Consider the following 25,166-nt stretch of genomic DNA (forward strand, 5'->3'; position numbering starts at 1 on the left):
TCAAGTCACTGCAGTATTGGGTGCATCCTCTCCCACTGAGACCAGACAAGGCAGCCCAGTTAGGGAAAACAGGAGTTACAGGCAGGCAATAGAGTCAGGGACAGCCTCCCTCCAGTTGTTGCCCCACCCCCAACATGAAGACAAAGCTGCATATTTCTACATATGTGGGGCAGGCACTCAGTCCAGCCCATGTATGCTCTTTAAATGGTGGTTCAGTCTCTGAGAGCCCCCAAGAGTCCAGATTAGTTGACTCTGTCGATATTGTTGTGGAGTCCCTTTCCCCTTCCAGGTTCCTCAATCCTTCCCCCAGCTCTTCCACAAGACTTACTAAGCCCCTCTAATGCTTCACTATATGTCTATGCATCAGTTTCAGTCAGCTGCTGGGTGGAGCATCTCCGAGGACAGTTATGCTACGCTCCCGTGTGCAAGCATAACAGAGTATCATAAATAGCTACAGCCCCAACTCTAGCCTGTGTCAGCTGGATGGAAAACTAGCCAACACAATGCCTGCCTATACTTCAGGAAGGCACTACTCATGCCTTGTGCTGGATCTTAGAAGCACAAGAAACCAAAGGAAGACTATATTATTTTCCTATTGGTGTAATGAAACCCCACAACTAAGATGACTTATAATCGAAAGGGTTTATTGGGAGCTTACATTCCAGAGGAATCAGAGTCCATCCCCAGATGGTGGGAAAGCATGACAGCAGGCTGCCATGACAGCAGGAACAGCTGAGAGTTCACATCTCATACCACATGCAGCAGGCAGAGAGATGGTAAGCTGAGGAAGATGGAGCATAGCTTTTGAAACCCAGAAGCCTGCCCTCAGTGATACACTTCTTCTAGCAAGGCCACACCTCCTAATCCTCCCCCAACACTGCCAGTCACTGTGACACTGTATTCAGATGCTTAAGAATACAGGGAATATCCCACCCAAAACACCACCGAGACTCTCACAGGTGCCTTTGAGAAGGAGGTGAGGGACAATGTCTTCACTGAACCCACCAGGGCAAGGCTGGCAAGAATTCTTATGTAAAATTGTATTTGTGTATGAATCAATGTCAGGATGGGAACCCCAGGTTTCAGGAACCTGTTGCTTAGTCTCTGATATGGCAGGTGGGCCTTGGGAATCAGCCTTTAATCATTTGAATGTGAAATGCCCCTCATAGTCTCACGTGTTTGAACACGCAGGCCCGAGGTGTGATGCTATCAGTGGTGGTGTTTGGGGAGGTCATAGAAACTCTGGGAGTGTGACCTAGCTAGAAGAAGTCAGTTGCCAGGGGTGGGACTTGGTGATATCTATATCCTGGCTCCAGCCTGAACCTCCTACTTCCTGATCTGAGAAATTGCAACAGCAAAGAGTTCCCACCACCCTGGACTGGACTACTCCACCAAGCCTTTCTTGCAGTGATAAAACTGTGAGCCAAAAGAAACCCCTCTTCCCTCAAATTTCTTCTGTGCTTTATTGTAGAAATGAGAAGAGTAATTGACATAAACTACAAGATCTACCAGAGGGAGTCGGGCTCAGGCCAGTGGCTTCAGGAACAACTGTGGATACAGAGGAGAGAGTCCTTTGGCTTGATCATAAACACATATACATCTTAACAGCCATTATAAAAATAACTTTAAAATATATTTAAACCAGTACCCCCCAGAGCTTGTGTCTCTAGTTGCATATGTAGCAGAGGATGGCCTAGTCAGCCATCAATGGGAGGAGAGGCCCTTGGTCTTGCCAAGATTATATGCCTCAGTACAGGGGAATGCCAGGGCCAGGAAGCAGAAGTGGGTGGGTTGGGGAGCAGGGCGGGGGGAGGGTATAGGGGACTTTCAGAGAGGAAACTAGGAAAGGGGATAGCATTTGAAATGTAAATGAAGAAAATATCTAATAAAAAATATATACTTAAAAGAAGTGTAAAATGAGAGGAGAAAATGATAATTATTATCCTAGAGCTAACTACATGCATATGAATGTATCATTCCTGCATTGGATAGGTGACAGTTTCTTTCACAGTGCAAGGAAAGCATTATATCAATAATTAGAGTGTGCCTGGCATAAATATAGGAACTGCCATTCACTTTAAGAAAGTCAAAAAGTAGAGCTGGATGGCTCAGTGGCTAAGAACACTTGCTACTCTTGCAGAGGAGGATCCAGGTTCTCTTTCCTGCACCCACATGGCAGCTCACAACCATCTCTAACTCCCTCTGAGGGGATCTGTTACCTTCTTCTGACATCTGCAGGCATTGCATGCATGTGACACCTATACAAACACTCTGGCGCACATGCATATACACAAAATTTAAAAATTAATAATAGAAAGATATGTTAAGAGCAGAAGTAGCTCTTGCTCCTCTTACTCCCCTTACTCTCCTCTCTCCTCTCTTCTCTCCTCTCACTCTCTTACTCTCTAGCCTTTCTTCTCTCTTTCTCTTTCCCCCTTCTCTCCTCTTGGCCATGGCTAGTCTCTCTCTCTTTTACTTTTCTCTTTCCCCCTGCCTTTCTATAATAAAGCTCTAAAATCATAAAAAAAAAGAACAGAAGTAAATATTCATAATTTATTTAACCAAAAATATGGAAAGAAAATCTATGTGGTATTATGAAAATAACTTAAGAAAAAACAATCCCCCTCCCCTCCTAAAAACCCCACCTTCAATAGGTATCAGTGCAAAGTCCTCTTCTCCGTCCCATAACTGAGCAGCTGTACTGGCTCCCAGCCACACTCTGCCCAGTCTCTTCCTGGGCTCCAGTCTGCTGCCTGTTTCACCCCAAGGGTCATCTAACCCTTAGGTGCAGACTTCACAATGAGGCCTTGGCTAAGCCAGTTATGACATAGTAAGTGCTTTTAACTGTGCCTTGAGCTCCCATTAAACTGTCTCAGATACAAACTCCGGACAGTAACACCTCCTGCCCTAACCTATTGCCGGAGCATGATTAAGGAGTGGGAAAACCACTTCCAGCAGTATAAAAGCCAGAGATGTGGATATCCAAAGGCTCAGGAAGGGACCACAGCTGAGGGAGAGCAAAATAGCAGAAAGCCATCCAGGATCAGCAGTGACAGCCATCCCTGGGTAGTTCAAGATTTCCCACACCACAAAGAGGACCTCTGTACTCCATCACCTTTGGGGTGAGTATGACTTGGGTAGCGAGTCCTTTCCTGTGCGGCCTCAACCTAGTTAATGTAGAATGACCATCTGTGACCTTCTCACCATGAGAAGAGACTAGAGAGGCTCTTTCTAGAGCTCTAACTCCTTGTCCTTGTCTTCTAGGATATGGACGGCATTCTACAAATCAGATCCACGCATTGCCCTTGGAAAATACTCCCCAATGGAACAAGAAATTCAAGTAAGTGCCCTCAAGTTTGCGTGGACGTTGATTCCTCTGGAGTCTGCTTGCAGAGGCAGGGGGTCCTAGGTTTAAAAATTCACAAAAGCAGGCCTGCTTTCCACAACAGCTCATGTTGGCTGGATCTCATTCTCTGAATGTCCCAATCACAAGTACAGCCATAAGCAGGGCTTGGAAAAATGGCTCAGGGGATGGGTACAAGCATGAAGGCCTGAGATTGAGTCCTTTGCAACTATATATAAAAGTGCCAGGCATGACTGCATGTGTGCCCTGGGGGGGCCGAGACAGGTGGACCGAGCTTGCTGGCCAGGTAGTCTATACAAAACGGCAAGCTTCTAGTTCAGTGAGAGATTATGTCTCAAAGGAATATGGAGGTAAGTGATGGGGCAAGGAAGATACCTAATGTCCCCTTCTGGATCCTGAGTGTATATGCACAGGCTGTGAAATCCTCTCCCACATGTAAGCAACACACACACACCAAACACAAGAGAGAGAGGGGGGAGGGGAGGGGGAGGAGGGGGAGAGGGAGAGGGAGAGAGAAAGAGAGAGAGAGAGAGAAATATAACTGTAAGTGGAAATAAATTATGAAACTGCCATTTCTTAAATATTTTTTACCTGGTATTATGCTGTACTTTGAGTGTGACATGTTCCCCACAAACTCATGTGTCTTAATACTTGGTCTTTTAATACCACACAAAGATCTGCCCAAGATGGTGCCCATCAACATTCAATCATAGTGGAGGAGAGGCTCACAAGACATTAGTTCTCCCTAAACTGTTAATGTTGGGGGATGAGGCAGAGACAGGGGTTGGGGTGGAGAAGGAGTCATTACTTCAGTGGTGTAACCACTGGTGAGTTGCTTGTGAGCCAGAAATAACATGAATTAAAGTTGGGGGGGGGTCACAAAACAACAAAATACACAAAGAAAAGAGAAAGAGGGAAAGTGGAAGAAAATAAAGGAGAGAGAGGGCAGAGAGAGAGGGGGGAGGGGAGGGGAGGGGAGGGGAGGGGAGGGGAGGGGAGGGAGGGGGGGGAGGGGAGGGGAGGGGAGGGGAGGGGAGGGGAGGGGAGGGGAGGGGAGGGGAGGGGAGGGGAGGGGAGGGGAGGGGAGGGGAGGGGAGGGGAGGGGAGGGGAGAGGAGAGGAGAGGAGAGAAGAGAAGAGAAGAGAAGAGAAGAGAAGAGAAGAGAAGAGAAGAGAAGAGAAGAGAAGAGAAGAGAAGAGAAGAGAAGAGAAGAGAAAAGAGAAGAGAAGAGAAGAAGCCATGAAAGCTGGAAAGGAAAGAACTTGTATACAAAAAGTTTGGTGGCACTGAGAGGGACATAAGAGCATGTAATGAGTGAAATGCTCATTATATCATCTATTAAACCGTCAAACACTAAAAGCCAGGACCTGCAGAGAGAGCCCACACTGCTGTTGCAGAGCTCAGTTCCCAGGACCCAAGTCAGGTAGCTCACAACTGCCCACAACTGTACCTCCAGGAACACCCTCTTCCAGCCTCCACAGTCACCTGCATGCACATGCACATACCCCCCCCACACACACAAATATACATAATTAAAAACAAATTAATCTTTTAATACATAATCAAAAATTAAAAATAAAAAATAAAACCAATAATAATCAAAAAAAATGAAAAAAGCAAAGATGGCTTTTCTGCTGGGGTAAACTCTTAGCTGGTCTGCTCCAGGGAAAACACCATATCCTGACCCATCCTAGAGGACCTGCTAAACTCAGAGCAGTTGAGGATCAGCTGTACTCAGAGCAGTTGGACAGCAGCTTGACTGCTCCACTGAAGACCCAACAGTCTGAAGGCGTCCCAGGAGATCTACTGCAGCCAGGGCAACAGATCAGCAGTTTCTCTGCCCCTATGAAGAGCCCCCAGTTGGAAGACCTCACAGGTGGCTTGCTACAGTGAAGGCTGAAGGCCTACCAGGAGACTTGAAGCAACCCAGGAACAAAAGAGACAGTCAAACTCCAGACAGTCAACCAGACCAACAAACACTAGGGATATTCAGATGATGAAAGGCAAGTGCAAGACCATAAGCAACAGAAGCCAATATATGTGGGCATCATCAGAACCCAGTTCTCCCACTACAGCAAGCCCTGAATACAATAACACACCTGAAAATCAGGAAGCTGACCTAAAATCCTATCTCATGAAGATAAGAGAGTCCTTTAAGGAAGATATCAATAACTCACTGAAAGAAATACAGGAAAACACAGGTAAACTGGTGAAGGAATTGAATAAAGCCATCCAAGACCTAAAAGTGGAAGTAGAAACAATAAAGAAAACATAAATGGAGGCAAACCTGGAAATGGAAAACTCAAAGGAAAAAAATTACATGATTATCTCCTTAGATGCAGAAAAAGCATTTGATAAAATCCAACACCCCTTCATGTTAAAAGTATTGGAGAGATCAGGAATTCAAGGCCCATACCTAGACATAATAAAAGCAATTTACTGCAAACCAACAGCCAATATCAAATTAAATGGAGACATACTTGAAGCAATCCCACTGAAATTGGGGACAAGACAAGGATGCCCACTCTCCCCATATCTATTCAATATAGTACTCGAAGTGCTAGCTAGGATAATAAGACAACAAAAAGAGATCAAGAGGATACAAATTGGCAAAGAAGAAATAAAGATGATACTATACATAAGCAACCCCAAAAATTCTACCAGAGAACTTCTCCAGTTGATAAACAACTTCAGCAAAGTGGCCAGATATAAAATTAACTAAAATAAATCAGTAGCCTTCCTTTATACAAAAGATAAACAGGCTGAGAAAGAAATTGCAGGAAAAAAAATTCCCTTCCCAATAGCCACAATTAATATAAAATATCTTGGGGTAACTAACCAAGCAAGTGAAAGACCTGTATAACAATAACTTCAAGTCTCTCAAGAAAGAAATCAAAGAAGGTCTCAGAAAATGGAGATATCTCCCATGCTCATGGATTGACAGAATTAACATAGTAAAAATGGCCATCCTACCAAAGGCAATTTATAGACTCAATGCAATCCCCATCAAAATCCCAACACAATTCTTCAAAGACATGGAAAGAGCAATTCTCAAATTCATCTGGAAAGGAAAAAAAACCCAGAACAGTGAAAACAATTCTAAACAATAAAAGAACAGCTGGGCTGGGTGGTGGTGGTGCATGCCTTTAATCCCAGCACTTGGGAGGCAGAGGCAGGCAGATTTCTGAGTTCAAGGCGAGCCTGGTCTACAGAGTGAGTTCCGGGACAGCCAAGGCTACACAGAGAAACCCTGTCTCAAAAAAACAAAAGAACAAAACAAACAAACAAACACAAAAAGAACAGCTGTGGGGAATCAACACCCATGACCTCAAGCTTTACTACACAGCAATAGTGATAAAAACTGCATGGTAGTGGTACAGAGACGGACACGTTGATCAATGGAATAGAATTGAAGACCCAGAAATAAAACTACACACTTATGGACACTTGATCTTTGACAAAGAAGCCAAAATTATACAGTGGAAAAAAATAAAGCATCTTCAATAAATGGTGCTGGTCTAAGTGTCTGTCTGTATGTGGAAAAATGAAAATAGACCCATATTTGTCACCTTGCACAAAGCTCAAGTCCAAGTGGATCAAGGACCTCAACATAAAACCAGATACGCTGAATCAAATAGAAGAAAAAGTGGGAAAGGGCCTTGAATTCATGGGCTTAAGGGGAAATTTCCTAAACAGAACTCCAATGTCTCGTGCTCTAAGACCAATAATTGATAAATGAGTCCTCATGAAACTGGAAAGCTTCTGTAAGGGAAAGGACATAGTCAATAGACAAACCGGCAACCTTCAGATTAGGAAAAACACTTCACCAACCCCAAGAAGCTAATCACAAAATTAATTTATTAATTTTTTAAAAAAACAAGCAACCCAATCAAATAATGGGGTATAGAACTAAACCGATTTCACAACTGAGGAATCTCGAATGGCTGAGAAGCACCTAAAGAAATGTTCAAAGTCCCTTAGTGATCAGAGAAATGCAAATAAAAATGATCCTGAGATTCCACCTTATACCAATCAGAATGGCTAAGATCAAAACCACAGGTGACAACACATATTGGAGAGGATGTGGAGAAAGAGGAACACTCCTCCATTGCTGGTGGAATTGCAAACTGGTACAATTTCTCTGGAAATCAATATGGAGGTTCCTCAGAAAATTGGAAATAGATCTACCTGAAGACCCAGTGATACCACTCTTGGGAATATACCTGTCTTAGTCAGGGTTTCTATTCCTGCACAAACATCATGACCAAGAAGCAAGTTGGGGAGGAAAGGGTTTATTCGCCTTACACTTCCATACTGCTGTTCATCACCAAAGGAAGTCAGGACTGGAACTCAAGCAGGTCAGGAAGCAGGAGCTGATGCAGAGGCCATGGAGGGATGTTCTTCACTGGCTTGCCTCCCCTGGCTTGCTCAGCCTACTCTCTTATAGAACTCAAGACTACCAGCCCAGGGATGGTCCCACCCACAAGGGGCCTTTCCCCCTTGATCACTAATTGAGAAAATGCCTTACAGTTGGATCTCATGGAGGCATTTTCTCAACTGAAGCTCCTTTCTCTGTGATAACTCCAGCTGTGTCAAGTTGACACAAAAATAGCCAGTACAATACCCAAAAGAAGTCCCACCATTCCACAAGGGCACGTGTCCCACTATGTTCATAGTGGCCTTATTTGTGATAGCCAGAAGCTGGAAACAACTCAGATGTCCCATAACAAGAAGAATGGATACAGAAAATGTGGTTCATTTACACAATGGAGTATTACTCAGCTATTAAAGAATGAAGACATCCTGAGTTTTGCAGGCAAATGGATGGAACTAGAAAATATCATCCTGAGTGAGGTAACTCAGACCCAAAAGGACATGCATGGTATGTACTCACTAATAAGTGGATGTTAGCCAAAAAAACAAAAAGTACAGAATGTTTAAGATACATTCCACAGAACTCAAAAAGGTCAACAAGCTGAAGTGTCCAAATGAAGATGCCTCAGACCCACTTGGGAGAGAGAAGAAAACAATCACAAGTGGGGAAAGAGGGAGGGAGGGAGGGAGGGAGGGAGGGAGGGAGGGAGGGAGGGACCTAGGAGGGAAAGTGGACAGCGGGAGAGTGGGGGGATAGGGGAACCTGATCTGGTATCGGGTGAGGAAAAAGGACTAGAGCCCTGAAAGTCAGCAGAAGGCCAGCAAAGAATAGAAACAGGCAACCTCTGGAGATAGGAAGCTGAGGGGGACCCTCCAGAATGCATCAGAGACCTGGGAGGTGAGAGACTCTCAGGACTCAAAGGGTCCTTAGATGAAATACCTGACAGTAGGGAGAGGGAACTTATAGAACCCACCTCCAGCAAGAAGACAGGGCATCAAATGAGGGAGAGGGGGGCCATCCCATAGTCACAACTCTGACCCATAATTGTCCCTGTCTGAAAGAACTGCAGGGATGGAAATGGAGAGGAGCCTGAGGAAAAGAAGGTCCAGCAACAGGCTCAAAGTGGGATCCAGCTCAAGGGGAGGTCCCAAGGCCAGTCACTATTACTGAAGCTATGGAGCACTCACAAAAAGGGACTTAGCATGACTGTAATCCAGAAGACTCAACAAGCAGCTGAAAGAGTCAGATGCAGATATTTGCTCCCAACCAATGAAGAGAAGCAACTAACTCCTGTTGTAGAATTAGGGAAGGAACTGTGGAGAAAGGCAACCCTGTAGGAGGACCAACAGTCTCAATTAATCTGGACCCCCAAGGTCTCTCAAACACGGGACCAACAACCAGGCAGCATACACCAGTTGATATGAGGCCCCCAACACACATACAGCAGAGGACTGCCAGGTCTGTGTTCATTCAGGGATGATGCACCTAACCCTCAAGAGACTGGAGGCCCCAGGGAGTTTAGAGGTCAGGTAGAATGGTGGGTGGGGACATCCTCGGAAACAGGGGGGTAGGAAGGAGGTATGGGATGTGGAACAGTTAGAGGGTGGATGGGGGGGAGGAATAAAATATGGAGTGTAAAAAATAAATGAATTAATTAATTTTTTAAAAAAAGTGTCAGCTGCAAACATAGAATAAAGATGAAGCTGTGGGACCCTCAGCTCTTCTTCCAGGCACTGTGCTGTGCTTGAGTGTGTGGTGTGCCCCCACGAGCCCGTGTGTTTCAACGTGGCGAAGTTTTGAGAAGTTATGGAACCTTTAGGGGGTGGGGTCTGTCTGAAACAGAACGTGGGTCACTGATAGGATGAGCCTTCTGGTCTTTGCCTGACCTTGGTTCCTGTGCTAATGATGATGGCCTCTGTACTCTAAATTTGTAAAGAACAAAAGGAGAGCCAAGCTTTGAACCCAAGGCTTCCTTATTTCCAGAAGCTCTTGAGTTTTAGCTACCACCATCATTAGTAGTGTCTTTAATTCCCAACATCGAATGCTCTTAGCAGCAAAGGGAGAACCAGGCATTAGCTAATTCTCATTGCTGGGGCTGCCTACCTCTAGGTATTGAGATTTTTTTTTTTGTAATTTTTTTTAATTAGGTATTTTCTTCATTTACATTTCCAATGAGATTTTTAACCATCCCTTTTCTATCTCCAGCATCTCGGTGGCGTTCATACCAGAGCAGCAAGAAGATATTTGGTTGAAAAACAATACAAGGAGTGGAGGATGCTGAGGGAACTCCAGAAGCAGTCTGCAGACTTCAAAAAAGCCACAGAGTTGGGAAGAGACCCCTCCTTTTATGCTGTGTGTGGACCCCCAGAAAAAATATGGACAGCGAAGGTGACTGTGCCTGCTGAAGAGTTCCAAACGCCGCACCGAGAGGTGACAGGCATCAAGAAGCACATCAAAAGAATGCAGCTGGCACGAGCCCTGGAAAACAAGCAGTTTTCTACAGATATTGGAAGGCTCAGGAGCGCCGCACTGCACTCCGGAGCAGAGCTGGGTTCCCCCAAAACAGACAAGTTCAGTGAAGAGGGAGAGGATGATGACACGGATAGCAATGATAAAGCCAGTCAGGGGGAGAAAGGGGAGGCCAAGTTTGAACCCACAAATAAACGAGAAGTCACACTGAATGTGGCTTTCAAGTCTGAAGAAACCAAAAGTTGTGTAGTATGCCATCGGAATGATCGGAAAACCTTCCTCCCAGTGAAGAGACCGGAGCGGCGGATCACGGGCCTCACAAACAGAAACCTCTTCCCTATCACTGGCTTTCCTGGAGACCTGATGCTCATGAACCAGGATTTTGTATCAAAGGGAATCCACCCGAGTGACGCCATTAAAATCTACTGGCTGCCGGAAGAGGATCTCTTCAAGGATCGCAAGCAAAGGCCTGCTTGCTGCCCACATTGAAGCTCTGCCTAGTCCTGAGCATGTGCAAGTGTACTGTTCTTCATGTCTCCTGCACAGTATACCCCAGGCTCCTTCCCCCTCTGCTGTTCTTTTGAGCTCCTTGGCTCCTGCTAAGTCTCTCCAGTGTTTCCAAGATGAGACCCTGTGGCGGAGGCTTCCTTATTTCCAGAAGCTCTTGAGTTTTAGCTACCACCATCATTAGTTCTCAACAATGGGCTTGCCCCAACGGGCTGGGTTGTTTTTGTGACCCTGGGTATTCATTGAAAAACTGAAGTTGTCCATCAAACACTGAGCCCTGGCAATTAGAAAGCAATACAAATGTGAGTGACAAGGAATGGATTCTGTCTCCTCCAAAATATCTTCTGGTTCAGCATGGGCATAAATAGAAACTTCAGTTCAGAGGCGAGCATCTAGAGCAAATGAAGACGTTTCCCTCCAAAGACAAAACTTTGATGTTTCCTGAGTGTGCATCAGTGCCTGATGCCCCTGGAGGCCAGAACAGAGTGTCGGATCCCTTAGCACTAGAGTTAGAGATGGTTGTGAGCCACCATGTGGGTGCAGTCAATCAAACCTGGGTTCTTGGGAAGAGCAGCCAGTGCTCTTAACCACCGAGTCATCTCTCCAGCCTCTTACTTTTTGTTTTGTTTTGTTTTGTTTTGTTTTGTTTTGTTTTGTTTTGTTTGTTTTGTTTTGTTTTGTTTTGATGCAGCACTTCAGGAAATTGTTCAGATTGAGCTTCCAAGTAGCTCAGATTATAAACATAAAACCACCAGGCCCAGTTTATAATCTGTTTTTTGACCAGGAAAAAATAAAAGAAATTCAACACTACCTGCAGCAAAATACATTCACATTTGCACACACACACACACAAAGGAGGCATCTCCCCAGTGACAAAGGCATCCTCTTCTTTGTCCCTTCCTTCTCTAGCACTAAGGAGGAAGTGGGACACTTTCATTTGGAGGAGAGTCTCTTGAAGCACGTCTACCATGGGATTTCTTTGTATTGAGCAAGCTACAAAATTCTGAAGTTGAACAGGGAGCAAAGTGTCTTCAGGGTATAGAGAGGGCTCATGAATTACACACTATCCTTGTCAACAATGTCCAAATGAAAGCTATAGACATTCGTCCCAAGCAGGGCCTGGCTCCAGCGGCAGAGACAATTCAGTCTGGTGGCTTGAGGCTACTCATGAGACACTACTGAGATCTGTCTCCTCCTCTCCTGGAATGACACTGGCCACAGTGAGACTTCAGGGGGTCCCCTGGGTGGTCTAGAAAAGAAGGGCAAAGTAGCTAGAGACAAATTCCCATTTACCATTCTCCTTATGGCTCTGGGGAAACAGTGGCTCCTGTTTGATTATTCTGGAAGTCTCCAAGGAAGAGTAACTAGTTGGCCATGGTCCATCATGACTCCATACTTGAAGTTCCAGCCCCCTCTACTACAGTACATGACCTTGAACCTGGAGATGAGGCAGTCAAGAAATCTCTGAGCCTAAAAGCCTTGCCTACATTCACTAGATTTCAGTATCAGAACCAGTCAAGTCCCACTCCCCTGACTGACTTATTCAAAACCCTTTGAATGTGCCTAAAGCAAAGGCACAGAAACCAGCCCAGGTGTAACAGCACAGATGTTGTAGGAGCTAGCCCCTTGGGAGTAGGGTTGTCCAAATGGACAGACATGTGTTTCCACTTATTACATATCAAGCTAGAATTCTCATGGTTCATTCCCAAAACAGTGTCCATGGTTACAAAGTCTACTGTACAAACCCTTGTGGAACAGTCCAACAGTACAATAAACGAAAAGGTTATGTATAGCTCCCCCCCCCCAGGACACATCCAGGAGAATCCAGACTGTGTTTGATACATAAATGCTCATAGCAATTTCCTTACAGTAGGTCTAAAGTAGAAATAACCAAAATGTCCCTCTGGTGATGGGTAAGGCGATAGTAACATTCGTGCAAGAAAATGTTTTTCAAGTATGTGAAAGGTTAGGAACTGCTCAAGACCCAATTGTGATTAAATATGGAAGTATCACGCCAAGTGAATGAATCCAGTCCCTAAAGACCACGCACTTCCTGCTTCTGTTTATGCAAAATGCCCATCAGAGTGATATTTAGAGTCAGAAATAAATTCTGTGGTTACTGAAAGCTTGGGGTGAAGGTGGGAGCAAATGAGCAGGTTGGATGGCTTTGGTATTTCTTTTGGAAGTGATAACGGTGTTCTAGGAAGATGTGATGGTACTGGACTGCTCTGCCAACCGTCTAAAGATCGCTGGATGGTAAGCTTAAGTGAGTGGATTGCACAGTGTGTGATTATCAATAAAGCTGGCATATCAGGTATTAGTGGCCATGAATGACTTTAATTTACTGAAGCAATGGGACTAGAGGGAAAACGCTGCACATGTGGTCAAGAACAACTGGAACCCTCCAGTCCTTCCATCTGTATTTCTCTAGCAACCAGCCTGAGCTCTGCTTAGAAGGTAGAGAAGGAAGGACCCAAGGCCAAGTGTGGGGACTCCTTTCTCCTCTCTCAGTGGTAGCTGAGCCCCACAGCAGAGCAGTTCTAGACTTTAGGCTTCCTACCGTGCCCATCCTTTGCTTCCATGAAGTTATGTCTTTAGGGCAGGGCTCCTTAACAAAGCTAAATTTCAAGTCCTTACTCCTCACAATGTTTGACAACTATGGGCACTGTCCCGGGATGGAGGCGGTGCTATGTCATTTTGACCTGAGAACAGAGCAGACTGAGTCCATAGCAAGGCCACCACTGCCTCCAAGCAGGACCAAAAAGGTTACGGTTAAGGCTAAGGTTAGGGTTAAGGTTAGGGGGTTAGGGTTAGAGGATTAGGGTTAAGGTTACATGGTGTAAACCCTTAGCAAAATACTATATTGTCAGATACAAGCTCCATGTGTCTCACCTAGTAAGACCTAAATAACCAAGACACTATAACACTGATTTATCTCCTGCCTGTCTGCCTGTGCATAAATCCTGCCATGAAGGCAGTATCTTACAAAACCCCTGCAGTCTCTCTAACTGCCCCATACTCTAGCTGTGCCACCGAGGATCTAATACAGTTCCACCTCTCCTTTTTGTCTGGGTGACTTCTTTCACAAACCCATGACTCACTGGCCTGACACCCATCTCCCTGTATGGCCACAATGTCTGGAGATATTTTTTGTGTCACCACTTAGGGCTGTGTGGTCCTGTCTTCTGCCTCTCCTCTGGTGGTATCTGGACACTGCCCATAAACTGGCTCGGAGTCAGCTGTCTGGGTTTCCCTTTGGGGCATCTGAGTGCTGGTGCATGCCAGGCTGGAAGGGGAAAGCAGAGCCAGGGGACAGGCAGGATTCTGGTTGGAAGTAAGTGCCCAATGCCAGAGGGAATGAAAGAAGAGAGAAGGCCTTCAGAAGCCTTAGTGTCATGGCTCATTTAGGCAAAGGCCTTCCCCATGGTGATTTTTGATGAAGCAACTCTCTGAAATGATCGTAGATTGTTTTTCTTTATTGGGGGTAGATATGAATGCATACACTTTATTCAGGATGAACCAGAGTTTATATAATTTTGGGTAAGGTCATGAGAAAAACCAGGAAAGGAAGGAAAGGAATCAGACTGAAGGCTAAGGCCATTGAGATGCTTCATTACTATGGAGAGGCATCCCATGTGCTATGTGACTGACTGCCGATGGTCACCTTAGTTGAGTGCCCTGGCTACATGCTGCAGAGCAAGCATAGAAGCAGGGAGGGAGCAGTCTCACTCACTCTTGCTGTCTCAGATCTCTGAGATTCCAGAGTTTGAGGAAGCTCTACCTCACCAGTTCTTATGCCTGTCTGGTGGCATGGTCCACATGTCATACAGGGAGGCAAGTCAGGGATGTTGCTGGTATCTTGTAGGAAGGGGCCAGAGACACTACTAAACAACGCAATCCCACAATGGACAGGGAATGAAGCAGGTCAATAGTGCCATAGGTCCACGATAGAGAAACAGTGCTTTGGGGGAAAGTGACATTGGTGAGTCAGAATGAGTGTGCTTATGTTTGGCTACACACTAATAGCCAGTTGTCCAGGAAGAATATCACCAACATATATAGTAGTCAACAGAATACAAGCTTCCATCTCCCAAAATCTAACCAACTCTAGATTTTACCAAGAATTTTAAAGACAGCTTAATCAAATATGCAACAAATAACAGCTAATTTTTTATTTTAAGGGGCTACACTTCCTCAATTCCCAGTGGGGTTGACTTCTTTTCAGTGTCTCTACAGAAAAGTGCAGATTTCTGTGAAATGTCCTTCCCATTTCCTGGCTAATTTCCTCTTACATTGACTTGTCTTCTTGTGGAGTAGAGAGACCATCTGTGACCTTTCTTGACACTGGATCTTAGGGAGTTCCCAGGGCAAGAGGACCACACTCCATCAGAACAGGGCAGATAAGCTGAACTATCTGGTTGCTCACGCAGTTCTCACAGAGGATGGGTTGAGGAATGAGGTTGCAACACTGTCTCCTGCTCAGCATTCAAAAGAGATTCCACTTCTGTGGCTCAGCCTCCAGGCCATGACTACTCTAAAGCCCAGACTTCCACCCATCTCCTCTTCTACTCCAGAAACCCGCCACCATTTCTGTCTCCTTCACTCTATCCTCCATGCTGAGCTGTGGCGAGAACGAAGCTCTCTGCAGTTTTGTCGGATGTGCCCAGATAGATCAAATGCTGGGAGAAAGTGAAGCCTTCTTCCTGGGTCCCAGCCCAAGGATGAGGCATCCACTCCGTTATGTCAGGCCTGATTCCCTGCTCTGCAGCCACATACCAGCATGCTTGTGGCTGCCTGGGGGAGACCAAAAGGACTGTGGTTTCCAGGGATACCCAGAAATCAAAGTCTTCGATATTCCATGTCACAATGTCCTCTTGGCAGAAACTTCTGGATTAGCCTCAGTGTCTGAGGATTTTTGTCCCCCAGATCTTTGTCCTGGCTACACTGTTTCTAAAGGTCCTTAAACAGTCTCTCAAAACTCTCCTGTGTGTCTTTTCTTCCACTTGAAACAGTGTCTATCTGTCCAGACCTGCTAACAGCATTCACACCATCAGAACCACCCAACTGGTCTCAGTCTGTGTTGACCCAAGGCTGCCTCACTCCCCTCCCCAGTGCCCTGACTTTCATCCCACAAAGATGAGTGAAAGGTCTGAAGGGTGTGTTGGAAGTAGCCTCCTTTGCATGGTTCCCCTCTGTCATAACAGAGAACTCCAGGTTTGTCCAGCTATCTATCCCTACCCCACTCACTAGTCAATGTCCCCAGAAGGAAACAATCCAAGCCCTGCTTGGAAACTAGCCCGAGAACAATGAAGACAAGGTATAAATGATAGGAATGAGCCTCGCCATCCCCATCGGTCAGTGACTGGTGCAGCCATGAACGTGATGGACCCTGGAACGAGTCAAAGTGAAGTGTGATGCAGAGCGGGGTGAGAGGCGCTGCTCCCCAGTTGCTGCCCACCAAGAAAGATGTCAGCTCTTAGAGCAGGCAAAGCAAGACTGGGGCATGGGAAAATCTAATCGCTGCCAGCCTGCCACCTTTGTGTGCCATTTCAGAAGTCAATCCTGGTTCTTCTTTAAACCCATCGGAGACTGACTCTCTAAGACCTGCCACTGCAAGGGTCATAAATACCTAAAGTGCCTGCCTCTTGGAGAGTCAGATGAACACAGTCTGCTACTGCCGGCACTCCCAGGTTTAGAAGAATTGTCTTAGCTTAGGCAAATGGTTACAAAGTACCTTCCAGGTCTCTCTGATAAAATATATTCAGTCGATAGGTAGATAGATAGATAGATAGATAGATAGATAGATAGATAGATAGATAGACAGATGATAGGTAGATAGACAGACAGACAGACAGACAGATTTTGGGGGAATTAGTGCTCACCTCAGTTGTGCTTTACTAAAACCTCCAAAGCAGTCACAGCTGCCAAAAATCTCATCCAGAGGGAAACATGCAAGATATTCTACTTCCAAGAACGCCCAACCTGAAGAGTTACACAGAACCATTCCTAGTGTCCTCCCTGAATTTGAACTCCACCACCTTGGCCTTCAAAAATCCAACTATGGAAGACCAAGATACAGCCCAATTCAATGAACCATATCTTAACAACAGCACCTACAATGCCGTTCTCCTTTGTGACAAATAATCATAATGCTATTCTCAGTATTGCTAATCTTGGGCACAAACTCAGAAACCCAAGTGATGTCGACCTGGAAGTTCTAAAGACTTAGTCCTCAGGGAAAAAGTCCATATCCCCACGAAGATTAATCAATGTCCTTGTCCTTCTATTCCCCCTTAGTACTCTATGGTAATTGCGACATGAAGAGAGCATGATGTAACACGTGTGTATAAACCCACATGCATCCCTCGATAGTCCTCCCACTTCAAATAAGCCTGTTACTTATCATTTGGTAATTTCTCTTCCTGGTGAGGGACACCGCTTTTAGCTTTTAAATCAGCTATTACCGAGAAAGCCTTTTCTGTCACAGCTTCTAACAATCCAACTCACTGCCTATTAAAGGTTGTTTCAGTTATTTTTGATATTCTGTGGAGAGTGTGAGGTACCCTTCCCTGCCTAGAGGGGAAATTTCCCCTCTTTGAACCTGAAATGCTTTCAAAGAGGAGAGATATTGCCTTTCAAGAGCTATAAAGCTGCCCTGTTCTTAAGAGCCCTGATGGTATCTAAAGGTCCCTAATGCACGAAAAAGCATTAGCCGCTTACAGCTCTGTCTTCATGAGCACCTCGCTCGGAGCCATCCAAAGGCAAATGTCACAACCTCAGGAATTATTTCTCTCAGTGTGGGAAAAAAAAGTCAATCTGATTTCCACACTGTCCTTTCTGTCTCCAACGATCCTGCATGTGTGTGCATATGAGAATATAGAGATCTCAAGGTTGACACAAATCCCACCTATATTTCTGCTCAAGAATTTATCACTTAAGAGTAGGGGACAATTACAAGCAAGATGGTAGAATAGGATATTCCTAGCTCTTCTTTCCTCCCATAAAACAATGTGGTACCTCTTACAAACTGAGTCTGAAGTGTTTGTTCCCCCTCAGATTCACGTGGGCCCCAGCTGATGGTGTTATAGGTCCAGGCTAGAGGGAGTGGAGTTACTGGGAACTGGGGCATGCCCTTTGTCCTAGTTAGGTTTATTATTGCTCTGATGAAATGCCATGGCCAAAGCAGGCTAGGGATGAAAGGGTTCGTGTGGCTTATGCTTCTGCATCACTGTTTACTATCAACCGAAGTCAGGACAGGAACTCAAACAGGGCAGGAACCCGAGGGCAGGAGCTGATGCTGAGGCCGTAGAGAGACACTCACTTACTGGATTGCTCCTTGTGACATGCTCAGCCTGCTTTCTCATAAAAGCCTGGACCACTGGCCCAGGGGTAGCCCCACCCACAATGGGCGGGACCCTCCCACTCCCACATCAATCACTAATTAAGAAAATGCCTTATAGGCTGGCTGACAGCCTGAATTTTATGGAGGCATGTTCTCAATCAAGGCTCCTTCCTCTCAGATGACGTGTGCTTGTGTTAGGTTGATATAGAACTCGCCAGCAGACTCTTGAAAGTTATGGCTAGCCCCTCTCCTGGGTCTGTTCTCTGCTTCCTGGTCTGGAAGCCACCAGTGTGTACTGTGTCACTCCTCTTTCTGTGTCTCCACACCATGATGAACTGAGTCCCCTGAAGCAGTGAACAAAATAAGTCCCTTGTCCGTCAGCACATGTCCCAGGGACAAGAATAGTAACTGAAATGCCTCAGGTTTGAGGCTCAGGGGACACCAAGGTAGACTGTCATTTTGTATAAGAGATTCATTGAGGAAATAATTAACATCATGGACTTACAAAGAGACAGATAATATGGCAAGGGATCTAAAAGGAGTGTTTTGCTTTGCTTCTCTGTTGCTGTGATAAACACCATGACCAAAAGCAACTTGAGGAAGAGACAGTTTATTTGGCACACAGGTAGAGCCTACCATCTAGGAAAACTGAGGCAGGATCCTGCAGACAGGAATCAAAGCAGAAGCCTTGAAGGAACACTACTTACTGGCTTGCTCCCCATGGCTTGCTCAGCCTGCTTTCTTATACAGCCCAGGACCACCTGCCCAGGAGTGGCACTGCCTACAATAGGCTGGACCCTCCCAGATCAATAATCAGTAAAGAAAATGCTTTGTATCAGACACAGGCATTTTCTCGATTGAGTTTCCTTCTTCCAAGACAACTGTGGCATAAATCCAGCTGACAAAAAAAAAAAAAAAAAAAAAAAAAACCCAGCCCAGAAGGTTCTGGCCCATGATGCAGAGTGGCTGCCCCTCTAATAGATCTCAGAGGAAGGGAGAGGTTCTCATACAGGTGGTTGATGACTGGGCCACAACAGGGGCCACAGCCCTTGATTCCTGGTGGCAGAGAGAGGGGAGAGATCTTCTCTTCTTGGAAGGAATGTGTGACTCTGGGGGTGTGGAGGAAGAAGAGGAGGAACACATTAAGTTAAGGTGTGTCCATTGTACCAGAGGGAATGTGCTGGAACCTTGTAGTCCCCTGATGCCCCAGAGGCTGGAAACTTGAGATCTGTAAACTTCCTTGATGAAGTAAGAATGGCCTGGCTTCCCTCCTGGACTCTGTCCACTTGGGAAGTCTGGGTGGGTCGAGATTCACAGAATAGCTGTTAGGTTAAAGGGAGAAAGAAGGGGAATATGGTAGCTTTCTCTGAAACCAGCACTTGAGAAGGTGAAGACTGGTGTTCTAGACCCGCAGAACTGCTGGGCTCCGGGTTCGGCGTGAGATCCTACCTGTGTAAATTGGAGAGCTAGCTGTCAAGGAAGACACCCAAAGTGCCTCTGTCTCTCTGTCACCCTCTGTCTCTCTGTCTTTCTCCTATCTGTCTCTCTGTCTGTGTGTCTCTCTCTGTCTGTGTGTCTCTGTGTGTCTCTGTCTCTCTCTATCTCTCTGTCTCTCTCCTGTCTGTCTCTCTCTCTCTGTCTCTCTCTCTGTCTCTCTCTGTCTCTCTGTCTCTCTCCTGTCTGTCTCTCTGTCTGTGTGTCTCTCTCTGTGTCTCTCTCTCTCTCTGTTTCTCTCTGTCTCTCTCTCTCTCTCTCTCTCTCTCTCTCTGTCTCTCTCTCTGTGTGTCTCTCTCTGCCTCTCTCTCTCTCTCTCTCTCTCTCTCTCTCTCTCTCTCTCTCTCTCTCTCTCTCTCTCTCTCTCTCTCTCTCTCTCTCTCTGAGAGAAGTACCTATATGTACACAATTCATATAGGAAGGAAGGAGGAAGCAAGGGAGGGAGAAAGGAAGGGAGGGAGGCACAGTAACAACAAGGCACTAATGTTGAGCTGTAGCGCCCTCTTGTCTCCACCACTGGGATGGCAAGAGGGTGATCGGGAGCCTTTTCTGCTTGGAAGGAATTGGAAGGCAAGCAAGACACAGCTCAAAACAAATTTGCTGAGTCCTGTTCTTTTACCCACTGTGTGTCTGTCATGCATTTGAGGGTGTCGCCCAACATAGAGCCACGGATCTCTAAGCAGGTCCACATCTGTTCAGATCTAGCCACAGGCTGGGTCTACATTTCACTCTACTACTGATGTTTTCCAGGCTACCCCACACAGAGTGATCCCTCAGGATTCTCCCGGATGTCCCCAGCCTGGGACATGAATATGGGTAATGAAGGCCAGAAGCTATGCCCCTGGCCTGTTGCTCCTCTGCATGCTGAAAGGGTGTGTGTGTGTGTGTGTGTGTGTGTCTGTGTGCTATCTCATGAGCTCTCTCATAGGAGCTGAAATCTCATCAAGGCTGGTGATGGGCAGCTCTCAGTCATCTCTTGTCAGTGCTGGCAGCTGAACTTCTCCTGCCCTTGGTCCCAAGGGGTCTCACCTAACTCTAGCAACATGTTCATAGTTAGGATCATCCTAGCAGCTACCTGTTGGGATCTGTGTTGGCATTGCCAGCACAGTACCTAGAAGCCGGGGCCTGCCAGCCTGGGTACCTGGCTACATTTCTTTAACTTCTACGATCATCCGTCATATTTCTTCTCCTCAGAAATTTCATGCAAACAGGATTCCTGTCCTAGGCATGGGTACCCTCCCCTGGCCCTTCCCAGCCCATAGCTCTGAACATCTCTGTGTGTCACAAATGGAAAGATGAAGAGTCTTGGAGGAATATAGATGATCATTCTCTTGAAGGTTCTGGAAGCCACAGAGCAAGTCCCTTGCCCTTTTATCATTTCTGTGGCCATGTCACCAAAGCTGTCTGCCTGACTTGAGGGAATCCAGTATGTGGGTAAGCCTATACAGACAATGACCACGCAGACACTTGCCGTGAGAAAGATTATTTATATTCAGTTTGCAGTATTGTAAGAAAAAGTTGACATCGACACTACAGTTGGAGAAAGTTGACTATACATCGGGCAAAGGGAAAGTCTATCTAGAGAAAGCATGGCTGCCACCAGTGCTCAGCTCACAGTTGCCTGTGATTGTAGACACTGGTCTCATTCTCTTATGACATTCTTCCTAGCCATCAGTCTGTAGATCCTGGGAAAACTTGGCCCCCACCTTTCTTCTTTACCATCTCATTGTGCTTGGCTAAGCATTTGTGCTAAGGGAATCCTAGTCGCCATGTATCTGGGTACCAAGTGTCAGGCCCTCATGTCTTCCATCTTTTCTGGGAATCTGTGCTTGTGGAGCCAATGTCTTGGTTGTTTCACTTCACAACTTAGTACTTGGAGGTTGGCCACGGGCAATGTGTGTCCTCCTTCCCAGTGTGAAGGCTGCCACAGCCAGGACCATGGCCAGGAAGGCTCCACCAAAGATGGCTGCAGTAGGGTAGACCGCCTGGGAGCTGGCTGGCTTCTTCACATCCTCCACTGCCAAGTCTGAGGAAGAAGAACAGAGAGCAAGGTGATGGGGTGGGAAAAGGACACAGTCAGAAAAAGGCATCTCGAGGAGACAAGGAACAGGGTAGCCCTTGTCAGGACTTTCCAGTGGGGAGGGATAAAGAGATAGGAGAAGGGGAAACTGAGGCTGCCAGTATCCCAGGTAGCAGCTGAGTGTTGGTCTAGAGAGACTTACCCCCGTTGTCTTCCCAACCAAGAGAGTTAGGGGGGGTTTAGTGGGAACTCGGGCCTTGGCTTTGGGAGAACAATTCTGGGTCTGAAAATGAGTGAGAAGGGAGAGAGTTGTGGCGTTTAAGCCAGTTGGGAAATGGTGATAAGAGTCCCAGGCCAAAGAAATCCAGGACCTGAGCCACTGTAGTGACTTTGGGTATAAAAAGAAACAGGCACCACCTGGCTCCTCGATTTGCCCACTGTCCTATTCTACATAGCCCCATTCCCATCAGAGGCACCGCACACAACTCTGCTCTGACTGTGCCTGTTTGTGTGCTTCCTGCCACACAATGGGCTTCTAGTAAATAGTTAATGAATGAATGGAGAAGAGTCTGGGACCAGGTGTGGGGTGGGGCTAGGATGGGGCATGAAGACAGAGAGCTATCACAGATGGCTCCCACGGGGTGCTGCTGCTGCCCCTTTCTAGAGGTAGGTTTGTAACAATATAACAAATCCACTCTGCCCCTGTCACCCTGGCCATTGTATCTCCCTACCTAGAAGATAGGTAGATCTGGCCCCAGCCTAGGTCAGAGGTCCTAGGAGTCCCACTGTGGACATTTCCTAGTCAATACCCACAACAAAACAACATAGCAGAAATTATTATACCTACCACCTGGTCTAGGAGGGAAGCAAAATGGCCCCTTTTGTGCTAGAACCCCCAACCTCCAGCAGTCAAAACCAATCCATGCTGCCTGCATTTCCACATCCCATCCATTGGTTAATTCAAAACACCTGTCACCATTGTGGTGAGGCATAATATTACCATCAATTATGTTAACAACAAAAACTATAGAACATTCATCAAACATCCAGGGACTTGCACCAGAGAAGGACCATGGCAGTTTAACGAGCATTGCTTTAGCAAGCCCTTGAGAGTCCTAAGAGACATTAACCCTCTCACCTTATAACTGAGGATTCTGGGAGCTCCAAACCCAGAGAATCAAGCCTTCCATGTCACAAATCTTTTGCCTATCACCTACATGTGACCTTAAGTCTTGGGGGAAGGCAGTAACCAGGCCTAATTCATCAACTTGTGTACAGTTTGGGTTGGCCCATAACATTGACAAAAAGCATCCCAAATTCCCCCTTCTCCCTAAAATCATGGGCCCCAGTGGAAGGAAGGATTTGAGGGTAACCACTTACCGAGGCTCCTCTTTTCTTTGCTGGGGGATTGCAACTGGATGGGTCCCAGGACAACATCCACCTTTTCTTGGTAGGAGCCTACATCCCTCTTAGATCTCACTACGCAGCCTCTGTAGCATCGTGAGGAGGTATCATACGCTCGACATACTACCAGTTTACACTGCAGGTACACTGAGGGGAAGCGGTTCAGGAAGTGGAAAGAACTGAACTTAAAGCGGGAGATGCGTGGCGAGGGCGAGGAGTAGGATTGGTAGGTATCATCCCGTACGCATCTGGAAGTAAGGAGAGGAAGGTGTTAGCTTGCAGAAGCATGGACCCACCTTAATCCCCCTGCACTCCACCATCACCTTGGCTGCCTGAGCCTTCAGTGCCTCCACACACTCATTGTGAGGTGTGCACATAAGTCCCAGCGGCTCTGGGTGCCTCACCAGCATGTTGACAGAGCAAATCACCAGCCATGAGGATAAGTTTAGTAGGCCGGAGCAACCAGGGAAGTAGAGAAGGAAATTCAATTTTGGAATCCAAGAGCAAGCCAGAGATAGGAAAGGAAAGGAGATGGCCTCTTCTTCCCTTTCCTTGTCACTAGGCCTTGGCATTCAGATATAAGCTGAACATCTTCTGTGTTCCCTGTCCCCTGATTCCTAGGGCCTCTCTGCTGAGCCCCTCACCAGGCCTGCCCTTATGTAACCACACCTCCATGATGGTGAGTTCTCTCTAAGACCCTACTCCTGTATCGAGTGCTTCCTCTTCCCTCAGGCACCTGCTGGTAATGAAAGAAAACCACCCGGCCAAGCTACTTAAGGAATTCCACTGTGGAAGCAAATGAGGCTGTCTCCAGGGGTCAAACCATGTGAGGCTTATAATAGCAAGGCTGAAGGGGATGTGCTGAAAGAGGAGCAGAAGAATGGGCCTGGGACTTCAGAAAAGGAGTACTTCCTAGGTGGACTGTTCCAGAGCAGCCTGGCTCTCCTAGAGGGTTCGTCCCATGTCAACCTTCCTTCTTCCTCCTCTCTCCCAGAGCTTCCTTCCTGTTTCTACCATCAACTCAACTGCCCTGAAAAACCTAGACTCCTTTTCTTTACTGCAGCCCTATTAGCATGCCAAGTGAAAGGCTAGCCAGAGGTTTGTTCAGAGCTGGGGCATTTGAAAGATCTGGAGTGGGAGTAGGGGTGGAGATGAGGATGAGGGTTGGGGTGAGGGAACTCTAAACCAGCCATAGCTAGTGAATCCCTATGCTCTAGGCTCAGTTGGCATTACAAATGTCATGGCCACAGATATGGCAAAATGTCGCCAGAGTCGAGAAAGAACCTTTAGTAGAGAAGAACTAATCGCTCACTGGTTTGCATCCACTTCAGTCATTCCATATCCATTCAGAGAAACTACTTGGTTGCTGTGATGGCCCAGGGAGTGGCACTATTTGGAGGTGTGGCCTTGTTGGAGTAGGTGTGTCACTGTGGGCATGGGCTTTAAGACCCTATACCTAGCTGTCAGTCTTCCACTAGCAGCCTTCAGATGAAGATGAAGAACTCTCAGCAATGCCTACACCATACCTGTCTAGATGCTGCTGTGCTCCCCTTAATGATAATGGACTGAACCTCTGAACCTGTAAGCCAGCCCCAATTAAATGTTGTCCTTATAAGAGTTGCCTTGGTCATGGTGTCTGTTCACAGCAGTATAACCTTAACTAAGACAGTTACAACTTAGAGCAAGAAGGGTCTAGGTAAGTTTTCTCCTGTTTGCTGCCTCCAACTGGGCAGACTCAAGTAGGATCAACTAGCCAGATTGGACAAGATGATTTTCAGTCTGTTTGCTGAACTGATATTCATATTCAAATAGTTCCTAGGAGGTGAGGCTGTCTTCTTTGGTGTCTCAGGCTGGTGTGAGATTCAAGCCTACTGCCATAATTACTGTCAGCAGTCCCATGGGAGGCGATGGGTACTGAGGTGCCAAGGGCCATACTAGAAGCCAAGAAGCACCATGCCCACCAGCAGAGATTACACACTGGGAACTGGGCTTGTACACCCAGCATGTCAGGCCTCCTCCAAGAGTGCAGGAGCATCACACCTCCCCAAAGAGCCATCTCCAGGGAGGGTAGAGCCGAGGAGATCAGCACAGCCAACCTGGTCTCCAGTGGTTCAACCTCAACATGTCCTGAGCCACAACTTGCATTCCTAATGGATGGAGGATGTGAGGCCCATGTGTACCTTTGCTGCAG

At 46.5% G+C, this 25,166-nt stretch overlaps 2 protein-coding genes across 14 annotated transcripts in view; one reads left to right on the plus strand and one right to left on the minus strand.

The window, feature by feature from the left end:
* Positions 1–2,886: 2,886 nt before the first annotated feature.
* On the plus strand, positions 2,887–11,021 carry CUNH10orf120 (chromosome unknown C10orf120 homolog). The gene is made up of 3 exons (XM_021167406.1): positions 2,887–3,122; positions 3,265–3,340; positions 9,945–11,021. Exons 1-3 carry the CDS (start codon positions 2,926–2,928, stop codon positions 10,695–10,697), a joined length of 1,026 nt encoding a protein of 341 aa, XP_021023065.1. The 5' UTR covers positions 2,887–2,925; the 3' UTR covers positions 10,698–11,021.
* A 9,997-nt stretch (positions 11,022–21,018) lies between these two features.
* LOC110298075 (scavenger receptor cysteine-rich domain-containing protein DMBT1) overlaps positions 21,019–25,166 on the minus strand; it is a 104,527-nt gene continuing 100,379 nt past the window's right edge. For 12 of the 13 annotated variants that reach the window (XM_085841238.1, XM_085841240.1, XM_085841239.1 and 9 more), the window contains 2 exons: positions 22,952–23,223; positions 21,019–21,577 (listed from right to left, as the gene is read on the minus strand). In XM_085841238.1, coding sequence (XP_085697364.1) covers positions 21,411–21,577; positions 22,952–23,223 — 439 coding nt within the window. In that variant the 3' untranslated portion in view covers positions 21,019–21,410. Of the gene's footprint in view, positions 21,578–21,773; positions 21,855–22,951; positions 23,224–25,166 lie in introns of all 13 variants that reach the window. The other variant, XM_085841234.1, reaches the window with a different exon arrangement.

This window comes from Mus caroli, unplaced genomic scaffold, assembly GCF_978045245.1.
Source record: "Mus caroli unplaced genomic scaffold, Mus_caroli_1 scaffold_8, whole genome shotgun sequence".
Classification (NCBI taxonomy): domain Eukaryota; kingdom Metazoa; phylum Chordata; class Mammalia; order Rodentia; family Muridae; genus Mus; species Mus caroli.

Bases quoted from the DNA above. Each gene is read 5' to 3' on its own strand.
- CUNH10orf120 (XM_021167406.1), top strand. From the start codon at position 2,926: ATGATTAAGGAGTGGGAAAACCACTTCCAGCAGTATAAAAGCCAGAGA. The intron at 3,123-3,264 runs GTGAGTATGACT...CTTGTCTTCTAG, and splicing joins TGTACTCCATCACCTTTGGG to GATATGGACGGCATTCTACA. The intron at 3,341-9,944 runs GTAAGTGCCCTC...TTCTATCTCCAG, and splicing joins CAATGGAACAAGAAATTCAA to CATCTCGGTGGCGTTCATAC.